At 46.1% G+C, this 19226-nt stretch overlaps 1 protein-coding gene across 3 annotated transcripts in view; it reads left to right on the plus strand.

The window, feature by feature from the left end:
* The first annotated feature begins 337 nt into the window (after positions 1 to 337).
* The window catches only part of FAM117A (family with sequence similarity 117 member A), a 41146-nt gene continuing 22257 nt past the window's right edge, over positions 338 to 19226 (plus strand). For all 3 annotated transcript variants that reach the window (XM_017650421.3, XM_073235470.1, XM_073235468.1), the window contains exon 1: positions 338 to 571. In XM_017650421.3, coding sequence (XP_017505910.2) covers positions 376 to 571 — 196 coding nt within the window. In that variant the 5' untranslated portion in view covers positions 338 to 375. The remainder of the gene's footprint in view (positions 572 to 19226) is intronic.

Raw genomic sequence — 19226 nt, forward strand, 5'->3', positions numbered from 1 at the left:
TATATTTGCATACTACCTGGGTCTGGGTGTGACGCTCCCCTTTTCTGCGTCTTCTCATTGGCGGCGTCAGAGAACAAGTCCTCTTCAGGACGGACCAATCTCCGCTCTACGGACGTCGAAAAGCAGGCGGGGAATGGAATGGGGGTGGGGTCTTGGGTTGGATCGCTAGGCACATCAACCACTCATCTTCTGGGAAGGGAAGAGCGGGCCGTGGATTGGTTAGGAGGAGGGATCTGGGGATCCATAGGCCAATGAGAGTCCTGAGTTGCGGGGGCCGGTCTCCGCCCCGTAGGGCAGATAAGCAGCCGCAGCGGGGGTTGGGGGGCTGTGTGGGACTCGTTGTGGGGCCAAGGCGGGCTGGCGGTTGGGCGGGCGATGGCGGGGGCCGCAGCAGGCGGCAGAGGCGGAGGGGCCTGGGGGCCAGGGCGCGGAGGGGCCGGGGGGCTCCGGCGGGGCTGCTCTCCCCCAGCCCTCGCCGGCTCCCCCCGGGCTGGGCTGCAGCCGCTCAGGGCCACGGTCCCCTTCCAGCTGCAGCAGCCGCACCAGCGCCGGGACGGGGGTGGCCGCGCAGGTGAGCGGGGCTTGGAGCGGGTGCCGTGGGAGGAGCCGTTGGGGGAGGGGGGGCGCGTGACGACAGGGAGGGGTACGGGAAAAAGCGTGAGGGATAAGTGGACCGGTGCAAGGGAGGAGAAAGGTGGTCTAGAAGTCTGCGAGGGCGGAGGGAGCGAGAGGGTCCGTGAACGCGGCGTGCACCGCGGGGACTGTGATCGTGCGGGGAGTTGGGGCCGGGAGGTGAGGGGAGGGACCCGGCAGATGGAGGCTGGCTTTGGGGGCGTAACCGAAAAGTGGGCAGAGGTATTGTGTGGGGGTGAATGGAAGATTGCAGGGGTGGCAGCGAGGTGTGAGGAAGGAATGAGTAGCGCTTCATGGGGGCGCCCTGTGCAGTGCTGGCGCTGGAGCGTGGAGCCGGTGGGCGCTGGAAATTTGCACGAGGAGGGGGAGGGGCATGGAGGAGAGCCCCGTGGAGCCATGTGTTACTTCTCCGACTTTAGTTTGGCCCCAGCATCCCGTTCTACAGCTCTGGAGTGCCTTTCTCCACCTCGCGTGCACTACCCTTTCTGCCACCTCCTGGAGCTAATTTCGTGTAAACCATTGGAGTAAGTTAGTTTAACGGCTTTTGCTACGGTACAAACGCACCGCTCCAGTTGCCCTACATTCCTCTTGTGTAGCTCAGAAGTTGTGTGTTCCCAGATCATTGACCTGCTTAATATGGCTGTCTCATTCTAACCATTGTGTGTGTGTGTGTGTGTGCGTGCGCGCGCGCGCGTGTATAGACCTGGGCAGTTTGCCCCCTGCCTTTCCCTCCTCCCCGCACCAAAACTGTTTTGTCCTGGGCATTGCCAGTCAACGTGGCAGTGGGGTGAGGGCTACAATCAAGAACACTGTGGCAAATACCCCCACTGTCTAATAGCCCTGAAATGGTGTCTTTAGAGCCGCTTGATGTGGTGGGTGTGGGGAAACTAGGAAGGAGCAAGCTTAACCTTGCTTTCACACTCAAAGCTGTGATGGATTCCCCACAAGTGTAAGCAGTTAGGAATGGGAAAAGGAACCTACTTGCATGAGGAGGTTGGCAATAAGTTGAAAGTGAGGCTTGCGTTTGATTCACACCAGATGTGAAAAGATCATTGCACACTTCCAAAGCCTCGGAGTCTACCAAATATGCAAAAATCATGGTCCCTGCCATCTAACGGTTAATGACAGTCTCTAAACCAGGTTTCTTGAGCTTTTGTGATTACTAGGCTTAGTTGTTGCACATCCCCCTCCTGAAAGTATAGCTGCTACCGTGCCTTCTTAGGTAGTAATGGAATTAAGAGGGTCTCTGAAGTAGAAAGTCTGAGTCTATGTGGACCTCATTGTAAATGTTAGCATTGTATTTTGGAACTCAGAAACTTGGTCAGATTTTGTAGGTAGCAAGATGGTGACCCAACTAGTAAAAAAAATGTATGCCTAGAATCTGGTGGTGGTGAGGAAGGCAGTGTCCAGATAAACTCATGCCTATCATGAACCATAAAGCAAATCACAAGACTACAAACTTGTTGGTTTTGTTTGGGCTTCCTTGGAGTCCAGAGAAGTTAGTAGAACAGCGAAGCACCAGAAACCTGGTCACTTAGTAGAAATCAACAAAAAGGCTGTCTATGTAGCAGCTGGAAGTCTATTAGCAGTCATATTTTATAAGCACCTATTTTGTGTCTACCATAGAACTGATATGGAAAGGACAAACACTGGTGGGTGCTGTGGAAAGAAGAGTGTAAGTTTGCATGACTGGGATCTTTACACGGCCTGTTCTGGGCCAGGAGCCCTAAGATACTGGTAAAACTATAGGAAGCTAGACCTCTGTGTAACTTGTCAGATGATTTAGGACAAGTTGGGTGGTCCACCTAATAGGTGGACTATTTTTCCACCTATTAGTATGTCAGAGGCATTAATAAGGCACTTAGCTGGTATGTAGTAGAATTATCTATAGATATTCAGTGAGGCAGGAAAAAAAGGAAAGTTAGAAGAGTGTCTGAGTCTGTGGGCTTCTTTGTGGCCAGACATTATGGGAATGTACCTGGCCTTTGGTTTGGAAGCACTTCTTGTCATCTACATGTTAATTTTAACCTTTGCGTGTTTTCAGATTGTTTCTATTCCTTGGCCTTGAGAAGTGGCAGAAGTGGTTTCCTCTACACCAGAAGGGTGTATGTGATAGAAGGAAATGCCTTACAGTCAAAAACCCTTAAGAGAATGGCTTTGGGTGCCGGAATGCCTGAGTTTTGAACCCAGGTTTTGGCATTTAGTAGCTCTGTGGTTTGGAGGAAGTTAATTTCTGTGCCTCAGTTTCCTCATCAGTTAAATGTGAGTAATAATATCTACATTGTAAGAACCAAATGAGTTAATAGACATAAAATGCTTAAAACAGGGCCTGACACATAGAAGGTGCTAGAAAAGTGTTTGCTGTTGCTTAGGTTGTTATTACTCTACTCACCTAGCCAAGGTGAGAGCACTGGTGGCCGGAGCCCATTGCGTTTTCAGGCTTCAAAGAGCAAACCCATATTGGTCTGAAACCAGTACTGCAAGTTTCAGAATTTCAGGGCCTCTCTTTGCACTTTTATTCCCTCATCTTTTAAAATGAGCTGTCTAAACAGGGCTCTGAAACCTAACTGTTTTAAGAAGGCATGTGAGCTGGGACTGGGTTTCAGGAACAATTAAGTATCATCACTGTTTCTATTTCCCATCTCAGTGATGTAGTGCTCAGGGCTATGCAGTTATCTCTCCACCACACACCATGTTGTGTTCTTAACAAGATATATTATGAAAAAGGGATTATAGTGTAAAGAGCAGAACTTACCTTCTGTGGCCATTTATCCATAAGGGATGTCTTCATAAAGTAAGGAATGGCTTAATTTTTATGAGCCTGGGCTAGGGGGGTGGGAGGCAGGAGAGAATAGAGGGAAAAATGAAGGCCAACTCTAAGAAAGCTAAGAGCCAGCAGTGGGTAATAGAAAACCTGGATAACTTTCTTGCAGTTCCCCCTTTAATTAAATTCTCATTTGTGTCTGTGTTAATGGGAAGCTGCAACTTTTATGTTCTTCTTACCCACTGATGGACAAAATGGGACGAGTTGGTGAATTGTTCTGGGTCCCAGTCTTACCTATCCTGTTTAGTGTTTATCTCCATAACCCTGGAATGAAGATGTTTAATCCAGCTTTGCAAATTCTTCTGCAGTAGACCCACTCTACTGGGGCCAGCTGGGTGCAGGATGAGCCAAATACTGTTTCTGTACCTCCTCTGCTCACCAGAACCATCTTAACCAGAGGTTGGCAATTATGGCCTGCAGGCCAAATCCAGGCCCCTCCCTGTTGTTGTAAATAAAGTTTTATTGGAACATAGCCATGCTCCTTTTAGGTGATGTCTGTGGCTGCTTTTGCATCACAACGACAGAGTTGAGTAGTTTTGATAGAGATCGTATGACCTGCAAAACCTGAAATATTTACTACAGGGCACTTCACAGAAAAAGTTGGCCTACCCTTGTCTGGATGTTGCTGACCATTATTCCTAAATAAAGATCAGGTTCAAATGTGTGTAGTATACACCTCTTCAGAAAACCCTAAGGGAGTAAAGAAAACCAACAAGCCCGTATCCCCACTTGGGTATTTTAGGAGACAAGGGGGGCATCAGCCTCCAGTCAGTTCTCAATCTTCGTGGAAGATCAGCACATGCAAATCCAGGCTGCCTATCCCCACCATTGTCAGGCAACATATGTTCAGTAGACATAAACTCATTTGGATTTACATAAAAGCTTAACTGTTAGTCAAATTTTGACACCCACCCCAAACCCAACAACTGGCAACTGCAGTGAACATATTTCAAAATCGGATGAAAATTACTGTAGGCTTATCTCCTATTTTGGATTTTTCTCATTAACCCTTTGTTTTTTTCTGAACAGATCATTGAGAGCTGTCAGTAGTCATGGCTGTGCTGAAATACTGGCTTCCATAGGAACATAGGGACAAGGAAGGGTTTATTTCAAATGTCAGCTAGGTTCTCCAGGATGGCCATTTCAGTGAATATAAGGCAGCATTGTTACTAGCAATGCTATTGGTAATTATTAAACTCCTTTCCTTACAATGTTTCGAAAATTCAGTCTTTATGGGATGGGCTTTACACTAGGTATGGAACACATAAAGAAGGTTGCTTTTTAGAAGCCTGAGAGAAAGCCCTCATCTAACCATGGGCCTCCTGGACCCTGGTGCCAGAAACAGCCTGAAGATTAGAATGAAGTGCAACTTTTCTATGCCAAAAGAGCCATATTGCTGTAATGAAGCATGGGGGTGCATTCTATGCCAAGGAGCCATATTGCTATAATGAAGTATGGGGGTGCTTTAAGAGCTACAATTGTCCTTCAGAAACCTGACCGAGTAGCTTCTGTTTGAGAAGCAAACACTGCCTAGCTTGACACTGGGAGCTTGCTTTTGACAGCTTTCCTAGTATCTGGTACATGGTCTGTAAAATATATCACTGAAGTTTCTGAATCTTAAATATTATCACCAGTGATAGCGTCCTTGAAATTGGGGGCCGCAGTGCCTAACTATCCCTTTTAGTACCCAGAGAAGTGGGGGTTTGTGTGTTCTTCAGTATTTGGGATAGCAAAGGATTATATATATATGGGGAAGTTCTCCACTTATGTAACATAGAGCTAGGAATCAGTGGAGGAGGGTTGAGAACAACAGTAGGGTGTGATGTTAACAGGACATCATTCTCTCCGGTTCCAGATATAGACAGATGGCTAGAAAATTAGAGACAGGATTGCAAAACTTCTATAGTTGTGGTGGCAGTATGAGTGTTGCCAAAGTGGTTGGTGGGCTTTACTAGCCAGAGAATACTTTACGTGCATTTTCTGTTAGTTTACACTGAATGGTGTGCTGGACACCAGAGCCACACTTCCTTGATCTTAATGGAACTGTTCGAAGTCAAGCGTCGTCCTCTGGATTCTTACAACTCTCAGGTAGAACCTTTGTACCAAAGGATTCAGACTTTAGGGTGTGACGTACTCTGGGGGAAGGTCTGGGTTTTGAGTACTTAGGGACACTTACCACATATCAAGTGCAATTTGAATTAGCTCAAATGCTTTAGTGGACTTACCTGGGCTTACTCTTATTGCACAGGCAGTTTGGAGCCTTTTTAAGGGGCTAGAAGGGAAACCCCTGCTTCCTTCCCAGTTCACAGTGGAGGTGGGCTAGTTTTGTGGGTTAGTTTGTTTTACCCTGCTCTGAGATGGGTAGGAGAGGGAGTCAGGAAGAGCGGAAGCAGAAAAAGAAATGAGTGGGAAATTTGGTCAGCTTTCCACGTCTGCCTGAGTTGTATCCATTATTTGGTTTGCAGGGTTATGAATTAACCAAACATTAGCTGAATCTATTCACATGGTTAGGTCAAAAACAAATCCCGATCTCTGAGAGAAAATTCGTTTTGGGTTTTATTTGAAGTTATAAATTATCTGTGCTCCAGTTCCTCTCCAGTGGTGTGGAGCTTGTGAAGGAGCTGTTGTTCTTGGGAACAGCTGTATGGTGGGAAGTTCTGCTTAGCTGGCTGCTCACACTCAGGCCTCCAGCCCATGGTCTCCATTCAACCTCCTGGTTTAGAAAACTCTTCCTAGCACTTGGCTTTCTCCTCCACACTTTTCCTCAGGGTCACTACAAAGCTGAATGTTCAGCTTGGAGTCATTTAAATGTTTATCCGCAGGCCTGCATAAGCCTCAGTTGGCTTTTGCCGTGTGAGAGCACCACAACCAATCAAGGGTGGCTTTAATGAACTTAAAAGAATGCTGTTAAAGTATTTCATAATAGGAAAACTTTTAACTCCAGCCCCTGGGGAACTGAAGTCCAGGCTCTGTACACTTACCCTGCCCTTTCACGAGCCCCAGACAGCTGACACTGGGGGTGGATGGGGTGTCTTGGGTTCAACGCTGCCTACAAGTTAGTAATTCTTGCTTCCAGCCCTTAATAAAAGGGGTGGAAGTTGGAGGCCTGGGAAGACTCATCTCTGGGCTTGAGTTAGTCTGAAGTGGCAGGTTTGCCATCAGGGTAGGGGAGTTTTCTTTCAGAGGCTGCCTGATTGTGGCTTCTTAGAGGAAGGGCAGTATTTGCAGCAGTTTTAAGTTTGTGTTGCCTCTTCCCTGACCCTCCCTTGAGCTTCCTAACTGCAAATGATGCATGGTTTTTTGAAGGGCTAGGGGATGAAACTATGCTAACCAGCACAGGTCTAGTCTGCCGCCAACTTTGCAACCCGAATCCCTTATCATCTGGTCCTCAATAAAAACATGCAGGAGAGCATTGAGGCCTGACCTCCTTAAGAGGTGAAGGTAGTGTGAAACTTGCTAACGTGTCCACAAGTGAATAAAATATAAATTCAAGCTGGGGGAGGCCTAGAATGAAGAGTATTCAGTGTTCGAGTTAATTAGAGAATCACTGGGATGTTCTGTGTAGGGTTTTCTTCTTTAAATTGGCCAGTGTCATATTCTCCTAAGGTTAAATTAAGTTTTTGCTCTCTGCTTTCCCTTCCCTTTCCAAAGTGCAGCCTTGTCTGGTCAGCTGTGTTCCTTAACTTTCCCAAATCTCTTCAGTCCCTTCTGCCCCATGCTGGAAATTGTGTGCCTGCCTTTTTAAAAGGTAGGCACCTCATGTTTCAAGCTCAAGTGCAATGGAACTTACCCTGCAGCTTGGACAGATTTGAGTGTTTTTGCAGAGGGAGGGCCAGGGCAGATGGGGAGTGTCGTGCTCAATAAATACTTGTTGGATTGAGTTGCTGGAAAGGCAGCAGGGGTGGGGAGAGTGAGCCACACTTCCCCCAGGCTCACTGGAAATGGTTTTTCCCACTTCTGGTCCCCACACACTAAGCCCCCTTTATAATACCTCTCTGCAGCTACTTCCAAGGCAACCCTCCTTCCCCCCCAAAGTTAGTGTTCTCTCTCTCTTTAAATCACTGCTCTCTTATTCATCCTGGTCATTGGGCTTGAAGCCCAGCTGGTGGCAAAGACGTGGCATTTCCATGGATGTCATCGCCCAGTCTGTAGGTTCTTGTCCCCACACACTTAAAGCCAGAGGGTGAGCTTGGTCAGTTAGTTACAAGCTTGATCCATGGAAACAGCCAACCTTTAGGATTTTGTAAAAAAAAAAAAAGCCAGACTATACTGGCTTGGGGCTTAGAAGTGGATAATGGGTGACAGGCCAAGGAGACCGAGATGAATGCTGAATGTCCTTCACTCCAGGTAGACTTGCACCAAATTCCTAGTTGTGCTGTAATGTTTAGCAAAGGAAAGCAGGAAAACGAAATCTGAACTGGTAACTTTTTGAGGCTAGGGAGCAGGACTGTCTTTTGGCCTTGGGGTGGCTTCCAAGGTGTGATCAGACTGGAAGCCCATCTTCCAAACCAGGTACCATCCTGTGATATGAAGTTCTGTTGTTTGTCCTTTTCTTCCCCCCACCAAATGGGGAATGCTGGGTAGAGCTGCTCATTATTATTCTCCAAATCTTGGACACATACACTGTCATCCATGGAGTCTGGGTTCCTCTGCCTTTAAAGGTGCCAACCACCAGCTTGGTGGCTTAGTCAAAATGATTTTATAAACCTGCTTGGCTGAGGGTAACTTTGAGCAGAGTAAAAATATGATTAGGAGGTAAGAAAGGCCGCCTATCTTACCTCTTCCTCCCCTCTCCTCCATTCCTCCACCACACACTGGCTTCCCTTTAAGAGTTTTCTGTGCTCTGTGTGTGTGTGATCGCCCACAGCTTTGCGAGAACCACTGCTGATAACACATGTGCTCCCTGCCCCACACCTGTGAGCTGGCTGAAAACCTGCTGCACAGCCTCTGTTTGGGGTTTGCCTTTGTAACTCATACCATCAGATAGGACATACAAATGGGTTGAGGGTGGAGGTGCATAGCATCTGGCATGAGAGATTGGATGCAGTCAGAGAGCTTTCATAATAAACTGGGGGGAGATTGGATTTAGAGACTCGGGGGAGGAAGGCAATGTAAATCACATACATGTGGTTTGTGCACATCTTAATGCTGAGAGCAGCCCCTGGACTCCTCATTTAAACTGTGATCCTGTGTAGTTTGGTGTTCACAGAAGACTAAACTGGCTGCTTCTGTGGGAAAAGTCTGAATCCCAACTCTGGAGGTCCCCCACAATTCATCTGTATTTTTCAGGGCAGTTGAGAGTGTAGCTAGCTTAGGTTTTGACCACGTGCCCCACTTGTTTAGCTCTCTGTTGCTTACAGTATTCTCGAATGCTTCCTGTAGGTGCAGGTGGGCATTTACATGTGTCTTGCCAATGGGTTTCGAACCTGGGCAAGTTCACTATGGATTCAGTGTGACTAAAGAAATGACAGTAGAACATTCTTGAGATGAAAGGGTTATACCCAACTTTATTTCCACGGTGGCAGGTCAATCACTAGAATCCTGTCCACTTAGAGTGAGTCTGCATGCAGCAGGCCAGTCTCTGCCTCTGGGCCTCTCTACCTGTGCAGCTTTCTCAGTCTCTGTCCTCAGCGCTGTCACCAGTTCAGCTTCTGCTCTCCTGTAGCCTTGCAGCCGTGCCACTGTGTCGCCGAGAGTACTAGGTAGAGCTCTTTATATAGAGTCAATAACAACGTATTGCCCACATGTGTGTAATGAACTAGCCAGCCAGGGCCAGGTGAGAATCCTGGCCATAGGAACCTTCACTTTATCCACAACATGTTTGTGCAGATAAGGGAAACTGAGGCCTAGAAAGAAAGTGACTTACCCAAGACCATGTGACTAAAAGGCCCTTTTGTATGTGATTCCAGGGCTATGCCCACATATGTGTGGTGAGTCCATTGTGAATTTCCTCCCAAGCTGACATCTCTGCTGCCTGCCCAGCACACACCCAGCCTTTGTTTCCGTTCTGTTTGTAAACCTGTATTCTAGGGGCAAAAATTCATCTGTTCAATTAGCCAAAAGAGAATTGGAAAGGAAAATGGGCTGCTAAGAAGTCAGTCTGTTCGTTCAGCACCCAGTAAGTGACTGTCCACTTGGTGTGGCTAATTGGAAGATGATGGATATTACATTATATGTGAGAGATGGTCGCGGCTTTGGAATGTTTCCAACTGGTTTGAGATACTCAATTTCCATGTGGAATGAGAAGCTAACCAGGGACAGATAGGGCCCCAGGAGGCAGGCAGGGTTTTCCTGCCCTTTTTGGGGTCACGGTAAAGGTTACTGAACTTGGGGCCATGTCAGAGAGATACTCTTTAAGATGGAGCTTATAGGAAAGGGTGTCTTCTTTATGTGTGACTGTGTGGAACCCAACAAAAGCACCTGGGAATTAAATGTGTGTTGCGTTCCTGTGCTGGGGAGGCAGGTGCAGGTGGCATTTTGTTATGATGACAACTTAGTCTTCCATGTAGGGAACCCCTGGTGCAAAACCTACCTCCTACTTCTCCCCCTCAAGCCATGCTCTTTCCCGAGCATGTCCCCCTCTCCTAGCTTTAAGTTAACTGGGAGTGGAGTCATTGATACATGATAATGCCTTTAGGAGACAAGCATGTGCCCAGTAGTGGGAAGAGCAGAGACTTGAACTCAGGAAAGAGCTCATCTAGGACTTGGTATGGAGGATTGTCTGGCTTGTTTCATAGAGGTTTCTTAACCCTCCCAAGAAGGTTATGGGTAGCTCTTACATCTCTTACTAAACCAGATTTTTGTATAGAATTCTTGAATATTTGGATAACCGTATGCTTATGTGGAACCTTTCTCTCCCAGTTACTTCCCCACTTCATAAGGTAAAATCCCATTATAGCAAATATTATAAAAATGATTCTGTGTAATAAAGCTATTTCCATGGTTCATATAAATGCTTTGTTGTGTTTTTTTTTGTGGTTTTCATTGCCTAAAGAAAAAGACAAGAATAACCGTCTTATGTAACAAGTACTTTTTCTGGTCCCTGTCCATGTAATAGGTCAGCCCTAAACCAGAACACTTGAGTGCTTGCTGTTTGCATTGGCAGCAAGGAGAAGGGAGCCAAGCTATGGAACCGTCACCAAGTTGCAAGGGCTCCCCTTCCCCCACCACCCTTCTCTTCATCCCGAACCTCCCACCCTCTGATGCTTCCTTGTTGTTTTCAAACAGAACATCCCACAGAAACCCAACAAAGGACAAACTGTGTGTGTGTAGCTGAATACGAGTTGTGTCTCAAGTGTGAGCATGTGGGTGTCAAGTATGAATATGGGAGAGTGTGTGCACATGTATATGAGAAAAAGTGCACATGAAAGAAAGCAAATGATACAGCAGGTGGGGCAAATGTTGAGTAAGAGGCGAATCTGGGTAGAGGTGATATGGGTGTTCTAGGTACTTTTCTTGCTCTTGCATCTCTACATTTGAAATTATTTCCAAATAAAAAGTACAAAAAATGAATATATGCTAGACTAATTTGACTGTACCAGGAGTTTTCTTCTATCATCTGTATGACATCTATTATTCTCCCTGTTTAACAGATGGAACAACTGAAGCCCAGAGAAGTTAAGTGACTCATCTGAGTTCATGTAGCACCTTGGGGTGGAGGCAGGATTTGCGCCCAGGGATTCATCATTATAGTAGGCCTCCTCTGAGGAGACTGCAGCCTTATGACTTAGCATCAGCTTCTGAGAACGAGCTGTGTGTCTGAGCCCAGTCCCTGCCCCACGTTGACCCAGCAGAGGGGTCAGCAGGGTTGCTGCAGTGGCTGAAGTGCACTGAGCATATTCATGATGTCCAGGAACCTTCTAGGAAAAACTGCTTATTCTAAGAGACACTCTTACTCTTAGCTCTCCTCATTTCTTAAGTAACATGAAGTCAGAAGCCTATCTTGCACCAGAGCTGTGGAGTAATATTGCTTTGCATCCTTATAGTAGAGAGAGATCCGAGGGGAAAGGGAGTTGAGTTTGGTTTAGAAAGTGATGCCAGGCTATGGGCACGGGCCAGACAGCTTCCTCAGCTGTGTACTGGGCAGTTTGTGGTACCGAGTGCCTGGTGAATGTGCAGGGGCCTGAGGATGGCGTTTGTGTGGTTTAGCACAGCATATCTTACCATGTAGACAGGAGTTACAACCTCACACACAAAGGGAGGGCTCTCCTGTAGTCATTGAAGACCTTCCGCTAACTATAGGGCCCAAGGAGGGTGGATCTGGTAATTGCTAAGCAGACGGAGTTAGAGGTTCGGACCTGCCATTAGTTTCCTGGCCCCTTTACTCTCACACCAAACCACATGTTACACATCTATCTCTGCTCCTTGAAGGCATGTGAATTATTCCTGATACTTTTGCTCACTGATATTTCCCTGTTTCCAGAATTAGGGTAAGTGAGTGAGTTCTACTCTACTTTTTAACATTGAAAAAAATGGTTTTTGGAAAATCTTTAGTTTTAGTGTATGTCCTTTATCTGAAATGCAGCCATCCTGAGCCAGGACTGTGGTTAAGTTGGCATAAAAGAATCTTTTTCCATGGGCTCCAGCCAGTTATGTGAAATAGACCCAGGAGCATTTGCTGTATTATTATCATAGTTTATATACTTAGATTGTATGTCTTAGGCAGTTATGAAGTTACCTAGGCTATCCCTACTATTCTCTGATTGTTCTTGGCTCTGTGCTACCCCCAGGTAAGTGCTGGATGGATGGCATCTAGCATCAGGACAAGATGCAGGAGGAGGAGAAGAGGCTGCCCCTAGTTCCTGTTGGGTTGTCTGCCGCTTAGAGGTCTGTGTTGGAGCTGCTGTGCAAGTGGCCAAAGCACAGAGGGGACCACGACAACTCTGCCTTTTCCTTCCGGTTCTTAGAGGCGTAGATAGGATGTCTTGGTAATTAACATCCAAACTGTTCGCCTGGATCAAATTCTCCTTTTCAGGAGGAGAAACCTTTTCTTTGCCTGACTTAAAGAGGAAGGTGACATTACTGTTAAGCAGCTCTCAATTTCAGAGAAGATACAAAGCTCACTGTATGCAGAGAAGATGGTATAACTTGTCTTCCCATGATGTGTTGCCATGTCCTCCTCTGTCTCTGGAAGCACAGTGGAGGGGTGACCTATGAGCATCCTTTGCTATGAAGTCATCAGTGGTCTCAGGGATACATTGATGGTAGAAAAATCTCCCCGATGTCATGCCTTTCAAGGCTCTTTCTGGAGGGGCCATCTACCTGATCTTGCTTTTCAGACTAGGTTTACCGTGGAGGTACTACATAACCTTTGAGCCTCTCTTTAGGAGATCTGAACAGCCAGCACTACTGAGGCTTCAGAGCAGGGCTGCGCTGGAACATTGCCCAGTACATTTTGAGGATTTTCTATCAGTAGGGCACAGCTTGGGGATTTGCCTGGATTTGACGTCAGACTGGGTCAGTTGTAGAATGTCAGAGGCCAGGCAGGGAACCACTGGGTGGGATGTAGTGGCCTCTTGGGTATCTCCTCTTTGAAGCACGGGATACAGAGTAGAACTTGAATAAGGAAATGGAGACAACCAGAGAAGACTTTCTGTAAGTGGGGCAAAATGGTCCATCCAGGTTTCCTGGGCTGTGAGAGTTGAGCAGAATAACCCTCATAGGATTTTATGCCCTGAAGGCAGAACAGATTCTGCAACTGTACCTTCTTGGCCCTGCATAACTGAGCAATTATTTTTTATAAGCCCCCCTCCTCACCTCCCATCCCAGGGCAAAATGAACCTGAGTCAGGGTGAAGAGCAGAGATCCTGACAGGTTCCAACCTAGTGAGGTGGAGCCTGCCCTCTGAGCTGTGCTGTCTACTCTCTGGTTACTCTCAGTTTGTCCAGTCATGTGACCAGACCTTCTGCTTGTGGCTAGCCACAGGTAAATTGAGCACTATTTATACTCTCCAGCTTAGGGGAGGAGGTGGGAGAGATCATCTGGGAGCCCACAACACAGCTGTCTGATCAGCCAAGGTAAGGCGAATCTCCCTTTGACTCTGTCTTTTTTTTCCCCCCTTAATGCATCTTGCCCCAGATGATAGCATGGGCTCTGAGCTTTCAACATTGCTGAATTGGTCAGTAGCCATCTCTTACTTACCTCCAATAGTTCGGGAATTCTAGAACTAGAGGACGCTCAGACTCATCTTTTGCCTTATATGAAGATTGAGATATCTGGGGGCATGTAATGATCTCTCCCTGGAGCTGTTCAGGGGCAGATTCTATAATCTCCCTCATCCAGTTGTAATTAGCAAGAGTTCTTCTACCTAGCTAGATTCTCTTGTATTCTAACTAAAGTGTTTTGACTGTCCTTCATTTTTCCATCTACACAGAAGAAAAGTTAAATTCTAATTCATTTCACCTTCCTTCTGTGATCTATCTACCTTGCCTTTACCCTTTAGTCATCTTTACCCATCTTCTCTGGGTCCTTGCTCATTTCTACATTGCTGCTGAAGAGCAATAATGGCAAAAGAATGCCCAGAGGTAACTTGGATGGACATTCTTGAGGTTATATCCAGTTCTAACTGTGTTTCTGGACCGATAGGAACCCCTTAATTCTGTCTACAGTCTCAGTCTTGCTCCTGGGCTGATGTGACACTTATTAAAAGTGTCCTTCACTTGGTATCTTTGTTCTACCTTGTACTGATTTACATCTTTCAATTCCTTGTGTCAGGGTAAGCCTCATTCACTGTTCACTTATTCTTTCCTGCCTTCTCATTCCCCAAATTAGAAGTTCACAGCAGTGACCCAATTTAATTTGATGCCAGTCTGCCAAGATTGAAATGCTGAAAGGTTTAGATCCTTACTAAAGAGTTGAGTATCTGTCTTCCCAAATTAAGCCAATTCTTTTTTTTTCCTACAACTTTATTTTGGGAAAATTTCAAACCTACTGAAAAGCTGTAAGCACAATGCACACCCATTTATCTTTCACCTAGACTCATCAGTAGCTTTTTGCCACAATGGTGTAATCTCTCTCCTGTTCTATGTATTATGTATATGCATGTCTTAATACACACATGTGCCTCCATAGGTGCCTTTTTGGTGAACTGTTCGAAAACAAGTTGCAAGTATCATGGCACTTCATCCTTTACCTCTGTGGCATCTCCTGAGAGTGGGGACATTTCCTCTGCATAATCACTGTGTCTTTGCCACACCTAAGGAAGTTATCTATAATTTCATATCATCTAATATACAGCCTATTTTCAAATTTCCCCTTTGATGCCTTTTGATCCAGATCCAATCAAGATTCTCATTTGGTTATTTCTTTTTAAAAAGTGTCTAAAATCCCCCTTGGTTTTTTGGGGGGTGCGTTGGTTTTTTTTAATGCCTGAGTTTTTGAAAGGTGTGAACCAGTTGCCTTCTGGCTGTCCCACAGTCTGGATTTTTCTGCTTCCTCATGATGGTATTTTACTTGTTCTTCTATTACCTGTTTATATCCTGCAAATTGGAAGTTAGGCTTGGGGCCTGATTCAATTCAGGTGAAACATTTTTGGCAAGAACATTTCACAGATGAAGTTGTATACTTCGTAACAGATCACTGTGAGACACATAATGTTGGATTGCCATTACTAGTAATGCTATTTGGTCACTTGAAGTGATCACCAGATTTCTGATTGTAAAAGTACATTATTTTCTCAGTAAGTGGTTTATGGGGTGATATTTTGGCATTATTTAAGTACTCTGTTCCCCACAACATTTCTTCCAGTAGTTTGGCATCCATTGATGATTCTTCCTCATTGAGATGTTACTTTGGGAGTTGCTTAAAGCCAGATCTGATGAACACTACTGGACATGAGTATTGGCATAAGCAGTTCATAAGATAAAAAAAATTTTTTTGTTTGGGTTTTGGAATCATTGGGGGAAGACAACAAAATGGGTCCATTAAAGTCTCTCAAAGTCTAGGTATTTTGTGGCTTGGGCTGATACTAAATTGAGTATCAGTTGCTTACACATATATTGCTGTCAAGCAGTTTGCTTGAGGTCAGGGAGAAGGCAGGCTGGATGGAGCTAAAAACAAGTCATGGGTTGTTCACAAAGCAGAAATTATTTTGGCTGTTTGAGAGTTATCTGTAATCCTGTTCTTTTCTTTTTGTTCTTTCACTCACTTTCCTCACTCGTAAAGGGATCCCTCATTTTTTACTTGTCTTCTTCCTCTCCTTGGCCCACCCAAGATGCTCAATGGGTAAAATGATATTCCCAAGACCCAGGTCTGATCACCCTGATTCCTAGCAAGGGAAAGGACTAGCACCTTTCCAGTTGATGGAGTAGGTCCCAAACCAAGCAGCCAAGCACTCATGACAATTGCGTCTTACAATGAAATACTAAGGTGGGAAATGTCCTCTCAAATCTTTGGTTGGGGAAGAAAGGCCTGCATCTCAATTTGCTCTGTGGCATTGGAGAAAGCAGTTTACCTTCTACATAAGGATCTGTCGTGGGTCCCCTAACCTGTTACACCTTGGAAGCTCTGTGCCCTTGTCTGTAGGAAAGTATGGGGTGCACACATTCAGAACATAAATCCGGGTATAGTTTCAATCACAGTTGGATGTCATAGATGAACTGCCCCACTCCCTGGTTCTTCTTACTTCATTTATCTTAAGCAACTGTCTAAGAGCTGATGATATCCCAATTTCTCCTGTACTCAATAGGAATCAGATTGTGAGAAAAGAAGATACTGAATGGTTTATGCCTGTCCTCTGAGTTTATAGGCCACCAGGAATCCATCACTTCCAAATAACCATGGGGTGAGGATATCATTTTTGGGGGGGAAGAGGGCAAAGGCTATGTGCTATTTATGCTATTGTTGCAAAAACCAAGTAGATCCCAAAGGAAAGCATGCTCCAATCAGTAACTGCTAGTGTTTTGTTTTATTTTAAGAATGTTGAAATCCTACAGAACTCCTCCTCAGAGAATTCAGATAAAAGGTGAAAAGTTCACACCACTTCCTTCTCTTCTAACTTCGGTTTCTTGAGAATAGAGCCAACGTCTAAGTAACTGCTGTCTACTCCTTTTATTTATACACACACATGCACATGCACGCATGCACACACGCACACATACACTTTGGGGTCACCCTTTTCCTCCTTGATGATACAAGGAATTAGCATATTCCTTGTTTTACCCCCCAGTGACATCTCCAGATGAGTTTCTCCTGGTCTCTTCTCTCCAGCTGTCTCTAGATGTGGTCTTCATCCTGGGAAGTTAGACACATAGCCAGAAATGCTTTCACTTGAGCTACACATTTAAGTATGGAGTTAGTAATTATTTGAGGGCCTGGCTGAGTTATTCATATATATACAAATATCATCACTCTTTTCTCCTTAGGTAAGCCTTCTTGGTAAGGGAACTGTGATATTACTCATTTTTTCTCTTTCTTTTTAATCTAGTTTCTTTAGTTTCTTCTCCCTGTAATGGGTGAAGTGAGTTATTGCTTGGTGTTGAAAGAAGTGTTTAAAGCCCCTGGTTTAAATTTCCCAGCTGGAATGGATGGGGTCGTCTTGGGCTTTCCAAGGAGGGCTTCTAACTCTTGTATAGTCTTATTGGGGATTTCGGTTTGACCACAACTTCCCTCCAAAACCCACATGTCCCTGAGTTAAGCAGTTAAGTGGCACTGGACCACAGGGAGCTCAGTAGACTGCCTGTACTATTCAATCCCGACATACATACTGAAATGGAAAAATAATCCCTGTGAAGCTGCTAGGAGGAACTTCCCCTGCTTATTGCAAAGCTCTTATTGGGGGAATATTTTGAAATTCTGAGTCCCCGTTTTGCTTTGCTCCTCTCCAGATTAACAGCCCCACCACTGCCCCCCAAAAATGCTGCATCACAGCTGGGAGATGAGACAAGGCAGAGCCTGCTTGCTGCTTTGAAGTCCAAAGAGGCCCTGCCTCAGCCTCCTGGGCTGCCCTGGTCCTGCCTGCTTCTCCTTCTCAAGTGAAGACCAGTGGCTGCCATAAACAGGCTGCAGAAAAACATGTATATTTAGAAAAAATACATATGCCTACATATGTGCATGGAGAGAGATCAGGAAGGATGTGCTCGGTGGTGCTCTTATTTTTCAGTTTTTGCTCATCTGCAATTTCTTATTTCTTTCAACATAATGTACAACTTCTGTTATAAGAGTTATTTTCACTTTAAGAGGGGAGGTGGAAGACTAGTGCTAATAATGCTTCAAGCCCAACGGCATGAGAAAGCGATTCATTACTTTTTTGTTGGACCAGCTAGTTGTTGAGTTTCTGCCACATGTGAGGTCTCATTGGCTGTCTCTTGTCTCTCTCTTCTTCCATCTATAGATCTTGAGTGTTTTGGGATCACCAGACCTCATGCTAATGGAGGATGAGTGGGCAGTGTCCTTGTCTTAATTACCAGGCTTCTTTTTCCTACACTGCTTCAAAGATAGTAAATCAAGTGAAGTAGCCCCCGCTGGAGCCCAGCCAGGACCCTTTTCAGGGGCTCGTTTCTTCTCCTAAGCTGCTCAGTCTCTACCCCAGAGATAGATAGGCTGTCTCTGGCCAAGTTGAGAAGGGCAGCCACAGACGCCTCCCTTCCTGCATCATCTGCTACCTTCCTCCTTCCCCTCGTCCCTTCTTGCTCTTCTGGGAGCATCCTTCTCCATCAGGTTCCTGGGGTGGGGGGTCGCTGATGTGGTCAGGCCCAAGATGATTTCCACTCAGGAAAATGAGGGAATGCAGGGACAAATTGTTGGTGCTTCTGAAGAGGTATGGGCTGGGGGAACTTCCGGAGTTGTGCCTGGCAGGCTGGCACTTAGGGATTGTGTCAGCCTTCCCCACTTCATCCTGTCAGCTGTTCCTTGTCCTGCTCCTCCTGTATCACCAGTGCTCAGAGAGCTGGCTCATGATGGGCGCTCACGTCCATCGTGATTGTCTGCTTACCGAAGGAATTGGGCAGTGTGCTGTGGTGTGCCCAGCCCCTCTTGGCCATTCTTGATTCAGTGTCTTGTCTGCACTGTGTCCCCCACCAGCCCCTGACACACACACACGACCACTGGCCCTCTCCACTCAGAGCTCCCTCTCCCCAGAGCCATACAAATGCAGCAGTCGGGAGACTGGGCCAAGTGGCTCTGGAAGATAGCACCTAAGGCTTCTTATCTCCTGTGTATGCTGTTTTGTTTTGTTTTTTCCATTTGCCGTTGCCCAAGAACCAAAGCATCCACCACTGCTCAGCCACATGGTGAAATGGTCTGGCCCCGAGCCAGGCTGCTTCGCCAGGTGGTTGGGCTGTGGAGGCTGCTGCATGCGATGGGCTGATAATACCCCACAGTGCTGTAAACAGGACACTCCACCCTCCCGCAGCCACCCAGCTGGTGCCCTGGCAGCCTGCTGCTTTGCCATGGCCTGTCATGATAGGGGCGTCTCTTCTTAGATAGGCGAGCTGATCATCCTGTTCCCTCCCCCTGCTTCCCAAATCTGAGAGGGGTACTTCCCAGAAATGAAACCAGTTCATCTTCCAACCACAAACAACCGTTGTGACTTCTCAGTGCGTCCCCTTTAACCATAACCACACAATTGCAGGGCAGAGCCCAGTACCCAGATCTTTCTGGTTGCCCATGAAGGAGAAGCCCACGAGTCACTATTTCAACTATAGTCTCTTGTGAGATTTCTTAGGGAATGTGCCACCTGAGGATTACCTCAGTGCCCAGCACAGCTTGCTGCTGCCCGCATCTCCAGGCAGCTTTATTTCCCCACTGGACCATTTAGTCAAGGTGGTGTCCA

Source organism: Manis javanica, chromosome 4 (genome assembly GCF_040802235.1).
Source record: "Manis javanica isolate MJ-LG chromosome 4, MJ_LKY, whole genome shotgun sequence".
NCBI lineage: Eukaryota > Metazoa > Chordata > Mammalia > Pholidota > Manidae > Manis > Manis javanica.